Here is a 12,889-nt window from a genome sequence, read left to right on the forward strand (position 1 = left end):
TTTTTTTTTTTTTTTTTTTTTCTGTAAAAACATTTTTTCTTTTCTGTTCTTTCAGTGTTTTTTGAAAGTGTCAAATCAGAACTCAGGAACGGAACCTCAGAATATTCCGATATTTCTGATTCTGAGGGATCTGAAACAAATTGCACTAAACAGGTATGTAGATATGACACCGGGATGTGTTTTTCCTGTGTAGGTATGGGTTTTAGGAAGTGTGCATATAATGCTGGTTTCTGGCATTGCTTATGGATAGTGGTGAGTATTCGGCAGATTTCTGAGTTGTGGTAGCATGCTTCACTGTTATAGTAGTACGCACAGTCGTTTGACTAAAACTATTTGTTTTATTTACCCTTTCTATACACCTATCTCACCTTTTGGGTGTTGTTACATATTAAACCTCTAGCAGATTTAGACTAAAGCCTTGAAATGTGCACAGGGTCAGGACTTGCATGCTCTGTGTCCCATAATTTTCACCAGGCCTGTCTGCACTACACAAATCCTTCCTCACTCATTTTTGCTTGGTGACCTGGGGACTTGAGATCCCTTTTTGATCTGTTTATTGCAAAAGAAACGTTTCTCAACATTCCACAGTTCTATGCTGTTTCCTTCATATAGAAAGCCTTGTATTAAGCCATGACCGCTAGTAAGATTAATTCCCAGCATGGACGTTTTGAATCTGGTTGTTGATAAAGATGGATGAAAGAGAGGAATCTTCACGTATATCCATCACACAAGTGAGGAGCTCTGTAAAATAGGTTTGAACACTTCACTGATTGGTTGCATTTGTTGCCTAGCATAACTTCCTAATTGCATAGATTTTTATAGCTGTGTGCGATCACCTATTAACTGGCAGAAATATGCAGTTGTCTAAAAGAAAAACTCATAAATCAAAGGAAGTTGTGGTCATTGATGGTGTAAATATAAGCAAGTTTTATTGAAATCTTTTATCTTGTTTAGTCTATTGTCTACTTAATATTTGTCTCCAGCAGTTAGTGAAATCGGAGCATTGCAGTCTCCCTCGTACACACCATAGAGGTTAAAGATGGTCAACCACTAAGATATGTAGGCTGCTATAACTGAACTCATTCTAAAAAATGGCAGTTGTCTGGGTTTAACCCTGATCATTTGGCTTCCGTAGTTTGTCAATGTAACCTCCCTAGTGGTTTAATTCCTTGCAAATTTCCATGCAAAAAGTGGTACAATGGTTTTCATGGAAATTTATTTTTCATTGTAGGCTGTAATTAGGCATAACTTACTGATATTTAATAAATGTATTAATAAACTGTAATATATATATATTTCTTTGTATTGGATTTAATACAGCTATTTTATATTAAATCCAATACAAAATGATTTAAATTTCACGCCGCTAAGTCCCGGGTGCACCGACGTCACCCGGGAAACCCCATAGATCGCATCTGCACTTCGCGGCTGGAGATTGGAGGAGGCAGACGTGTCCCCATGACCTGCAGGGACCAGCAGGACGCCAGGGGACAGCGACGGAACAAGGTAAGTGGGTTTTTATTCTGCTTTTAGGTACCCTGAGTCTGACACGGGTTTACTGCTTTTTGCAAGTAAAATTGACCCTGAGTCAGACTCGATATCACCGCTAGGGGGGGTTAAACTAGCTTAAATACTAGATTGCATAGCCTCTCGGTGAAAGGTCCAAAAAAAAGAAACCCCACCCTTAGTATTTTAAAGATTATGCAGCTAAGGCACCTTAAATTGATAAACCCAGGGTTCATTTTGGGTGGTCCTGCTATCAGTGAATGATAAGGTAGGCAGTATAGACCTTTTAGGGTTCTCCAATATCTAGCACATCACTGCTTGATGTTGTTGCTTTAGAACATAATTGCTGCTTTACAACCTTTTTACCATGAGGAAACCCTTGAAACCTATCTTTCAGGTCTTAAGGGAATCCCTGCCATAACCACTATATCCAAAGATTACAGTACATTAGTGTGGTGGTCCAGGGGATAAATGCCTCTTACACTGCTGGCTATTGGAAAGAATGTAAAAATTACAGATCATGGGTATCCGTTAAATTGAATGAAGAGTCACAAACTGCTCATTGCTGCTCAAGAACACCCAGTATGCCCAGGGTTCCCTAGAACTCTAGTTGAGAAAGGCTGCTTTAGTGTGCCAGTGTCTCCCTGCTCATGTTACCTGCAAGGGTTAATCCATGCATGTAGGATTCTAAGTCGTGTTAAAATAATAGCTTTTCCTCAGCTTCCCATGGGCGGGGGAGGAAGAGTCCTGGCTAATCAATACTGAAATCCTTTTTTTGTTAATAATAAAGGTCATTAGGATTTCGTGATCTCAAATTCCACGCCACACTGCTGTCCCAAGGTAATGGTCTTACCAGAAATATTCACAGGTCTTTTGGGAATATTCAAAACCACATACAGCATTTATTGAAGTGTAGTTGCTACCTAGTGGCTGCCATCATCCTCCTGTTCTCACACCTATACACCCAATAAACAAGCTAAAGACCCTGTAATGTGCAAGAGCCTGGTTGATTGGATGATGATGATGATGATGATGAAGTGGTTTGTTTAGGTGACCACATTACATCGTTTAGTTAAATCAAATAGAGATTAAAAAAAACTGTATTGAAATGTTTGCACAAAAGTGTATGTATTCATACCCTGAAGCAGTGGTATTGTTTCATTGTTATGAGTTGTTCTGAGAGTTCTTACATTCTGTCCTTTGGATTCAGCAGAAAAATCCCTCAGAGGACTCAGACAGCTCAGGTGATGAGCAGCCACAGGAACACACAGCAAATGTTAAAAAAGAGGACACAACAGCCTGCAACAATGGGTTCTACTGGTCAGCTAGAGAAACTCCACTAAAAAGGTTTGTGTATTTTTTATTCTTTTAACCACCAGATCGACAGCCAGATTCGAAAAATTCTGTTGCACATGGGTACCCTAGGTGGGATGATGATGAACTAGTGTGACATAGGACATTCTAGATATGTTAGATAATATCTTGACACTTGGATTTTCATGCTGTTTCTCGCTGGAAAGGAGCAATACATTTTCTTTTATAAACTACCAATTAAGCCCTGGGAGATATACGCCTGTCTATGATCAGCCTAAATTGCTTCTGTAAGAAAGGCAATGCAAGAACGATCACTACAGAACTATTAAATATTTGGAACAGCCAGGATATATAATATATGCCTGACCAGTGTTCTCCCCAGCCCCTTTTAGCCAGGCCCACCCTCTGGCACTTTTCGGTGACCGCCCAGCTGTTTTTGCGTGGTTACTAAAGTTGGGTCACAGTACAGAGCCACCACCTGCCTACAGCTTCTTCCCACCCAGCTTAAAAAAATTGGGGGGAAAATACTGCTATCACTGTGTGTATTTTTATATACAAGGGTAAGGCATTTAAATAAGTAATTTTATTTTATCTTCTTTTTAGTCATTTGCCTGCTTTACCCCTTTTTCTGGTTTCTATTGGATTGTGTAGTCACACTTAAACTAACTTGCACAGTTCTGTAACTGAAAAGGAAAAGGAATTGGCATTGTTTATATGATTTTTAATCTTACTGCATATACTGAACTGTAGATACCGTACTCGAGTATAAAGATTTTTTTGACCTAAAAATGCCTCTAGAATTTTTTTTTCTCAGGTCAATTCTTTGAGACATGAGGGCACAGCACCATCTGGTGGTGGCAAACAATAATACACAAAAGATATTTTTACGAGCGAATGACCCATCTTAATCTTCTGAAAAGTAGAAAATACTTTTTCTTCAAAAAAGGGGGGAAACAAGATACATTGAGATTTTGCAATTGAATATTAGCAGTAATGGCTTCATTTTGTGCCCCTAGATTTATTTTCTAGTCAGTGTAGTTTTCCTGTAAAGTTAATGTTGTTAGCTTGGTTTATATTCTGTAGATTTCTGTACCTTTCTATTTTAGCTGGGTACATTGTATCTTTAAAAAAAATAAAAAATAATAAAGAATACTAACCCTACAAATTTCAGTTAAAATAACATTTTCAGAGAGCCAGGAGAGATTGCATCCATTTAAAAAATGTTGTCTTTGCAAACAAAACGCATTCTTTAGATATTTATTGGTGTGGATTTTTGAATAGCTATGTACCGGAGTGTTCGTAATATTGTACTTTCGGGGACCTAAAGTGAAAATAAAGTCCCTCTTTACAAAATAAAGGATCAGGCAGGTGGATATTGCAGAAAGGGACAGGCGATGTCCCTTCTGCAATACCCGCCTGATGAACAACTTGCAAGTTATGTCATCCTGGCACAGCCAATAACGATACCCAAAGCTCGTCTCTGGGATGAAAAATAAAGGAAGATGGCGGCACCCTGCAATGGAACACAGGTGATCCGTGCAGGTTTAGATAAGTGCCCTGTGACTGAGAAAAAGTAAGGCTGATGTTCCAGGTAGATGTTCCAGGTTTCAGTGAAAAGAACTTTTGCTCTGTTTTGTTGTCCAACATGTAGGTTTCTTTTATTGAGCATTTTATTCTACTTACAGTGAATGTCCCAGCTCGACCAGCATAGAGGAGGATGCTATTGAGGGCATGCTGTCTATGGCATCTTTGCACTACTTTTCCAGACCCCCTGCAGAGACAAAGAGCACAGGTTGCAAAATTGGACATGTATATCCTCAGCTGCAGATCAAGTTCTCTCAGGAGAAGATGGAATCTCAAGAGCTAGAATCATTAAGTAATGGTAAGCATGTATTCTATGTAATGCCTGAGGAATAAAAAAAAAACACTGACTTAATCTACAATGTTTATTAAAAGTCATGTTATGCATCCATAGGGGCCCATGTGGCTGCTATTGGACACCAAGGTTAAGAGAGGCTTGCTCAGTGTTAATTGGAATCTAATTCAGACTACCTGTTAGGAAGCTTGTTCCATTCTTGTAACCTTCAGTGTTAAGAGTTTATAAACCCTGTATGGCTACATTATAAGCCACCAATTGGTGACCATTACTTTTACGGGTTATATATTTGTTTAGGTCACAAAAATGAATCCAGTACAGGGTGGAGCAATCAGATGGATCTTTCGTGTGGGCCAAATCCTCAGGTAAGAGAAAAATCCCTTTTGAATATTTGTTTTCCAGACATTTTGCTTTGCGACATTGAGTGCCATATTTACAGCAGCAGGAATCATAAGACAGAAATGCAAAATAAACTTGTGGACATTCTTTTGTTTTTTATTTAATGTTTTTTTTTCTTCTGGAAGTTGGAGTCATGAACTTAGGTTTAAGTAATGTTTACCTATCTGGCTTTTCCTGGCAGGTAAGATGATCTGCCAACTTTCATAATTATGTGATCATATAACACAGAGACAAAAAGGATAGCAATTTGTTTTATAAAAGAATGTGCTATTCGTGTATGCTTTTTGGCAGCATGATTGTAAAGCTCGTTTCTGCACAATGAGCAAACTAATTCTTTACCTTTGGGTATTAAATTTGTTGTATGTTCTTTTATTGTCCTTGTGTATTTAAGAGAATGTTTACTTTACCGATGCAACACCTATATCCAGGCAATTCACATTCTTTAAAATGTTTAGCAATAACAGTTTACATATTCTCTTAGTGGGCAGGTCTGCTTTAACCCCCCAACGTTTTAATTCTGTCCGTATTTTCATGCAAAAAGCGTGACATTTTTTTGCATGGAATTTTTTTTTACATTGTAGGCCTATAATTCTTGGGCATAACTCACTGAAATATGTCCAATATTTATTAAATTTAATAATAAACTTTAAAAAAACATCTTTGTATTGGACTTAATACAGCTATTTTGTATGGAATCCAATACAAAATTATTTGAATTTCCCGCTGCTCCTCCCGCCCGCACCCACGCATGCACTGACGTCACCGGGAAACCCCGGAGAACGTCTCTGCATTTGCCGGCTGAAGATCAGAGAAAGAAGACGTGTCTGGAGGACCAGCAGGACGCCGGGGAACACCCAAGGAACGTGTGTTTTTTTTTTTTTTTGTTTCTTTTTTGTTTTTGGCGACCCCGAGTGTAACGTGTGATTACTGCTTTTAGCATGTAAAGTGCACCCCGTGTCACACTCGGGAATACTGCTAGGAGGTTTAATATTCACACATTCACCTTTCATTGCTCTCTTTTTCTGTGATACCAACACATACAACCTTTGTTTTCTTATAAACATGTATTACATGAATAAGGGTTCATAGAGGGTTAGCCAAGGAGCACAGCAGTCTATTGCCTTAAAGTGTTAAGTATACGTCCCTAACAAATTTTTTTTTTTCAAGTAATATGTAATGGTGAACTCCAGTCAGGCAACTTTAATATACAGATAAATACATATCTATAGGAGACGTTTTATCTGCCTAAGGATTTGAATTCCTGTCCATCTTCTCCTGAGATTACACAGGCCTGTCTGATAGCACAGGCCCCTCGATTCTTGCCTGCTGCAGTTTAGTAACACTTACAGGTCTTTTCCTTCTCCTCCTGTAACTGGAAAGTGAGACATGACAGGCCTATGGCCTGACCTAACACTTTGCTCTCTCCTGCGATCAGCTTGCTTTGTGCTTTGGAGCACAACTGATTGACTCCTTGCCGTTCTCGTTCCAGTTCTGTTGCATGGACTGCAATATTCTGATACCTGGTTAATTTCTGGTACTTGCATTCAAAAGTACCCATAATGATGTAATAAATATTAGACTTGTATTCATGTATGTCTTCTATAAATGCCCTGAGTTTGGCATAAGATGCCATCCTATTTCCAAATGTTAAATAGTGTGGTTCCTACCCAACACCAGCCAGGCTTCATCTCTGGAATTATTTTTAATGTTTTCCCACAGGAGTTCTGCAATTCTGTAAAAAGTCACAGGCGAGAGCACTTGGAAGAGGCCGATGGGAACACTCACATGATTAAACATTTCTCTGACACCGAGAGTTGGGATTCCACACTGTACCAGCCGGATAATTATGACCAGGAGGGCAGCCTGAGCCCGGCAGATTCTCGTCTGAGTGACGGCAGCCTGAGTCCAGATAGGATATATGGAGAGACCTCACCCTCTGTGCCCCTTCACCCCACCAAGAGACCTGCCTCAAACCCACCCCCCATTAGCAACCAGGCAACAAAAGGTACCAAAATCATATTAATTTCTTGCCGGTTTTCCTTTTGTCAAACTTTTTGCATTTTTTATGGTTTTGACCTGTCCTAACCATTTTTGACTGTTTTGGCTTCTTTGACCATGAAACGTAAACTTAGCTGGTTGGAATGATACTATTCTTCACCCAATGTTACATTGTTTACTAAGGAGCATGGCCGCTGACCCAATTCTAGAGATGTCATTTGACAGCTAACATCTCAGGCAGGGATCAAAAGCCCCTGACCCCATGGTGACTATAACAAATCCTAATGGCCATCATGTCAACAAAGCAGCCACTGGTTTTCTTGTTCTTGTAGTGTTTAATGGCAATATAGGGCCATATATATATTTTTTTATTTTATTTTTTTGTATGCGGTTTTAATAAAAATCTGTTGATATATTTACTGTACACACACTTAAGTATATATATTTTTTTGTTTTTTATATACTATAATTGTAAGATATCCTTACATATAAAGAAAAAAAGGCAACCACTTTCACCTTCAGGATGTAACATGATAAAAACCATATTGTCAAAGTGTCCTCTCTGCATTTGATCATTGCTTCATGGCTGATAGTTTGTTTTCAAAAGTTTCATAAGTATTAATTTTTTTTCTTCTTCAGGAAAACGGCCAAAAAAGGGCATGGCTACCGCTAAGCAACGTCTTGGAAAAATCTTGAAGCTCAATCGACACGGTCATACACGCTTCTTTGTTTGACACCTTCAGCTTTTCATCATTCTACGTGGATATAACAGTATTGAATAGAGCCCAGGCCTGGAGCCTTTTGCTCTTCCTCTACCAAGGGTGGGCAAAGAAGTGCCACACCAAACACTGCCTGACGAACAAAGAAGTTTTCCCATTTATATATATATATATTTTTTTCCCTCAAGGCTTTCACTGTGCCACGCCTGCTCAGCAATAACCGGAGGATAATTATCAAAACAGATTTCCTAAAATCGCAGGTAGTTGATGACCTACCTTCAAAGTTGGAAAACCATTTTTTAGCTTTTCCAATTGTTATCTGAGGTTTTGTGTTTTCTGCTACTTGGGTTAGAGTGGGGAAAAAAGGGGGCACAAAGGTGCTTGGCATTCATTTATAATTTATTTTAGACAGAGTTCCAAATGATTTTTTTATTGCTTTTTTTTTTTTTTAAGAAAATCATTTGGATTTTTTAATAATAATTTATTTCAAAGACGGAGGGTCTTAATAATTTTTAGATTTTAAGCAATGTGAAAATATTTTGTTTGACTTTTTTTTTTTTTCTCTTGTGTGATGAAAGGGAGGGCCACGAATTTGGGAAGATTTCATGCTTTTCTTTTTACTTGATATTCAGGTGTAGTCTTAAACAGGGATTTGATTTTATTTTCTTCTCATTTTTTAATGTAAATTAAGACAATAACATAATTTTAATTTGTTTTTAATGTAAGCTATTGGAGGTGTCGCAGCCGAGCAAAAGTTAACACTGTATTCTATTTATGTGTGGAGCTGATCTTATTTTATAAAGATCCCTCTTTGCTCTTCCCGGGAGATATAAGGGCTAATTTTGCTATGTATATATTGCTTTTTAAATCCTCATTCTCTGCGTACAATAATTTTTGTGTCCTAGCTTCTCCCTAGCATTCATAGAGCAGATATTTGGTGCTAGAAAGGCACGCGTGCTGGTCTTGGTTTTCTTTCATGGATTGCAGTGTCAGTACATTCGAGTATTTTTTTGCTTCCCACTTGGCCTATGTTGACCACTCATTTTTAAAAGCCTGCAAATGGACTTAAACAAACAAAAAAAAATGCAGTGCAGTGAAGTATCTAGATAGAACCCTCAGGCTTTGATATTCCAGTCATGGTGTTTTTATCCCTAGCTGTTGTCCCTGACATGAGTTCTGTTATTTTTAATTTTTTTAATATCTATTATTATTATTTTTAAGCTTTAACTCGATGATATAGACATTATTTTAAACAAGCAGCCTTTCAATAAAACCACACGAATCTCAGGGCAATGAATTCGGAAGTTTGCAGACAGGTGCCAGGTACCTCATGAATCGGGTTGTGTCAACCCTTTGCCCCTTCTCCCTTTTTTTTTTTTTTTTTTTTTTTCCTCAACAACCTTACTTGGCATTAAATTGTTTTAGCGTTGGCTCACAAAAGAAAAGGACTGCCACACTCTGAGCCATTTTACCTTCTGTAAATTATTTTTCTTTTTGTTTTTAAAGTATTGTATTTTTTGATGTTTATTTTTATGTTTTTACTGTTATGTTTTTGTATATGTATGCATTCACCTAATCCAATTTCTGTGCCAGTTTTTTTGCATTTGCAAGTGAGCGCCAGTTTTGATTCTCTTGTATATAAAGTGAAATCTAGATTTTGTATTTCATGTAATATAAAATTAAATATTTAACGCTTCATGTGACTTTATTTTCTGCTTGTAATATGGTTTTTTCTTTTACCCCATTTTTTGTGTGTGTGTGTGTTTAGCAACAATCCACAATCATTTATGTTCAGGGGAAAATTGGGCTCTGCCAGTCATCTTATATATTTAGGTTCCTGTTCAGTTACTACAAAGGCATTTTTTAATCTGTCCTAAAAATATTCCTTTGCATCTCTTTACAGTCTTGGATCTAGTGTTTTGATGTCCTAATAATCCTCCAAATAGCTACCAACTTGCTACTGTACTAGATAACTTAAAATTACTTTAGATTTTGACCTAAGGCTTAATTTTAATTAGCAATTAAAATGCAGTTGCATTCCCTGTCCCTAAAACATAAAGCTTTTGTAAGCATTTGCAGCTTTAACAATAATTGGCCTAAAGCTCTGACCCTCTGAAAGCCAGTGCACAGCCATTTCCATTCAGGATGATCAGATGCTGCTACTATCTTTTTAAGCATCTTGTTACTGGCCCCTAGTAGTTCAGTAAATGCAAAACCGATGTCTTTATTAGCACTGCCCCCCTGGGTTTGGTCAGCAGAGCAATTGGCTTTGCCCCATCCACAGCCTTTGTTGGCAACCAATGCAAATGCACTCAACAAAGGCCATGAGATGCTTGTTCACCTGTCACATGTGATGCACAGACCCAGCTCTTAGCATCCAGTCACTAAGTATTTTGGCTGCTTGAGAAGTGATGACACCATTATTATAATGCAAGAGTTTTAGCCGACAGGGCTGTAAATTTGAAAACTTTAATGGTGTGCAGTGTTAAGCCAGGCCTTTTTGAAATATATTGTAGGTGCATTGCAGCCCCTGTATTGTGAGCCAAATCTTCAGTAACCACCCAAAAACAGCCGGTGGTTACTGAAAAGTGCCGGGTGGTGCACCCAGCTTAAAGGGGCTGGGGAGAACACTGGGTGTGTCAACCGTAGATGGGTAGAAAGGCTATAAAGGCTTCATTTGCAAACTTTGTTTAGGTTCTCTTCAATAAAAGTACTAAAATACAATTGGATATTTTGAATGTTGGCCTTTTTTCCCTCCTCAACTCATAATTTTAATTTGTTTCTATTCACAATTTTTATTTCTATTTGCCATTTGTTTTAATCTTAATTTTGCAGTGATTCTGTTTATATCACCTGTCTGTATCCTGGGCTTTCTGTAATGTGTAACATACAACTTGCATTGACTTTTCCAATCCCACTCCTTTTGTATCAGCAAAAGAGGATATTTATTAGTTGGATTGAAAAAATAAACCAAAGAAATACATTCTCAGCGAAAACAGCTCAGAGTGTCTCAAAGGTCCATTTGCTGGGATGGCAAGTGGTTTCAACAAATCCATCTGAACATTAACTTGCTGCTTTTTTATTTTCTCCCATTATCAGTGTTAACACAAACCACTAAGAACATTGTAAAGTGTTGGCCCTAACTGGGACCATAGGTTTTTCAAGTTGTGTTTCTAAATAACTGTTGTGTTTCACTTGAGATTTACTGTTTGCTATTTTTTATCCTCATCAGACTTCCACCTTTTTATAGAAGTTTGGGGATGTGGGGGATTGTCCACCTTTCTGCTTTTTTTTTATTTGCAGGACTGTCATTTGCACTGGATACAGTTGACCGTACCCTAGATTGATTTTGGAGGACCTTATGAAACTTGTTTTTATGATCTTAGGATACTGAATTTTATTCAGTAAATACCAAATGTGATTCTGCCTACAAACGTTTATAGTAGTAACAGAAAATGAACATTTTTAGCCAATCACAGGAATTTTTTTACTGTAAAATTTCTCCTTATTTTTCAGTCTTTGCCCTTTGTATGACTTTGTATTGAGCTTCAAAGCTACCACAGAGCACCTCAGTTACTTACCTATGCAGCCTAAACTAAACTACAAATGCCTACGTATACATCGCTATATATGAGCCACAAAAGAAAACCTTGTTAAACGTTTGTGTAATTGTACAGGGGGAGGGGGGGTTGTTTCTTTCCTTTTTATTGTGAAAGTTAAATCATGCTCTGGGACCTACAAAATCTTTACAGTGAAAACTACAGACTGAAAATGGTTTTTATTACTGTACAAGAAAATATCACTGGATTGATCTCACTTCGACACAATGATCACACATTTAATTTGGTGTAATATGACCAAATGACTGTGTTTTGATATTAAATGTTTTGTTAGTCGTAGGTGAACAGGATACACAATGAACTTTGCCACAAACAATTGAATCTTTTTACCAATGTAAAATTTACATTTATAAAGGTTTAGAATTTTTTCACATAAAGTAACTTTAACACATTCCCTTTAATAACGTTGCTCCTATTATATTAAGTACTTGTTTAAAAACAGTGTTGCATGAAGAAACCGTTTTTGGATGTATGTATGGAAATAGTATATTCCTATTGGGGTATATGACCACATAGGAAAAAGGAAATCTGCCAGTTAAGATATGGGGTCCTCGGTGTGCACCCAATCACTAAAATTGGAATCTAAACAAAAATTGGGGTGAAAATTGCAAGTATTTTAGTATCCCCTATTTTATTAACTCATTTGTGCAGTATTTCTCTTTTAGTTAGACTCTTTATAATCTTTTGTGATGCAGTCATGGAGGGGGTCACCTTTAACTAGCTTTAAAGAGAAATATTTAAAAACCTTTTTATACTTATCCTGTTCACCTGCAGGCAGGAATTAGTGTGTGTTAAAGGAAAAATCTCTTTAATTTTTTTTTAATTTAATACAGTGGCTCTAGGAGCACACCAAAATATTGTGAGTGATTTAACTTTTTTTCATGTGTATAAGTCAGTAAACCTTGTATTCTATAACTTTCAGAAAATAATTTCCCTTAATTTATATGTATCTTATAGCTGTAAAATCCTTTTTTCCTTTTGTTTCATCAGAATTGTGTGCTCTCAACTTTTGAATGTGTAAATATCAGATGTGTAAATAAGGGCTTGTTTGAGACTAAACAAAAATCTTGAATCACCTCACTTTTTTGTGTTTGTGTTTCTTTACTAGGAACTAATAAATTGTACATAAGACATTTCATATCATACATGGAGCTTGGAGGACCACTTCATATGATAAAGCTTGTCCAATGTGATATGGACAGACCTGTCCCTTCCAAGTTTGGCTTTAAAATGATATAAAAATATATATTAATGTAAACTATTTACTGTCCATACAGTAGCTGTCCCTGTCATCCATTATTCATAATCAGACCTGCTTTTTAACATTAAATGTATGATGTATCAAGCAATGCTGCCCATATAATTGGCATTCTACATAAGTGATGTAATGCACAGTGTGTTGAAGAAAGACAATAAGCACCTTCAGGAGGTAGAGCCTCAAGACACAATCCATAAAA

General features: G+C 37.2%; 1 protein-coding gene across 2 annotated transcripts in view; it reads left to right on the plus strand.

Annotated features, from left to right (window-relative positions):
- Positions 1 to 9,508, plus strand: part of KDM7A (lysine demethylase 7A) — a 60,253-nt gene extending 50,745 nt beyond the window's left edge. Inside the window, exons 15-20 of one of the 2 annotated variants that reach the window (XM_072400221.1) lie at positions 56 to 153; positions 2,717 to 2,853; positions 4,506 to 4,702; positions 4,994 to 5,061; positions 6,815 to 7,100; positions 7,733 to 9,508. In XM_072400221.1, the coding sequence (XP_072256322.1) occupies positions 56 to 153; positions 2,717 to 2,853; positions 4,506 to 4,702; positions 4,994 to 5,061; positions 6,815 to 7,100; positions 7,733 to 7,827 (881 nt within the window). In that variant the 3' untranslated portion in view covers positions 7,828 to 9,508. The remainder of the gene's footprint in view (positions 1 to 55; positions 154 to 2,716; positions 2,854 to 4,505; positions 4,703 to 4,993; positions 5,062 to 6,814; positions 7,101 to 7,732) is intronic. The other variant, XM_072400222.1, reaches the window with a different exon arrangement.
- Positions 9,509 to 12,889: the final 3,381 nt, after the last annotated feature.

Source organism: Pyxicephalus adspersus, chromosome 2 (assembly GCF_032062135.1).
Source record: "Pyxicephalus adspersus chromosome 2, UCB_Pads_2.0, whole genome shotgun sequence".
In the NCBI taxonomy this organism is placed as follows: Eukaryota; Metazoa; Chordata; class Amphibia; order Anura; family Pyxicephalidae; genus Pyxicephalus; species Pyxicephalus adspersus.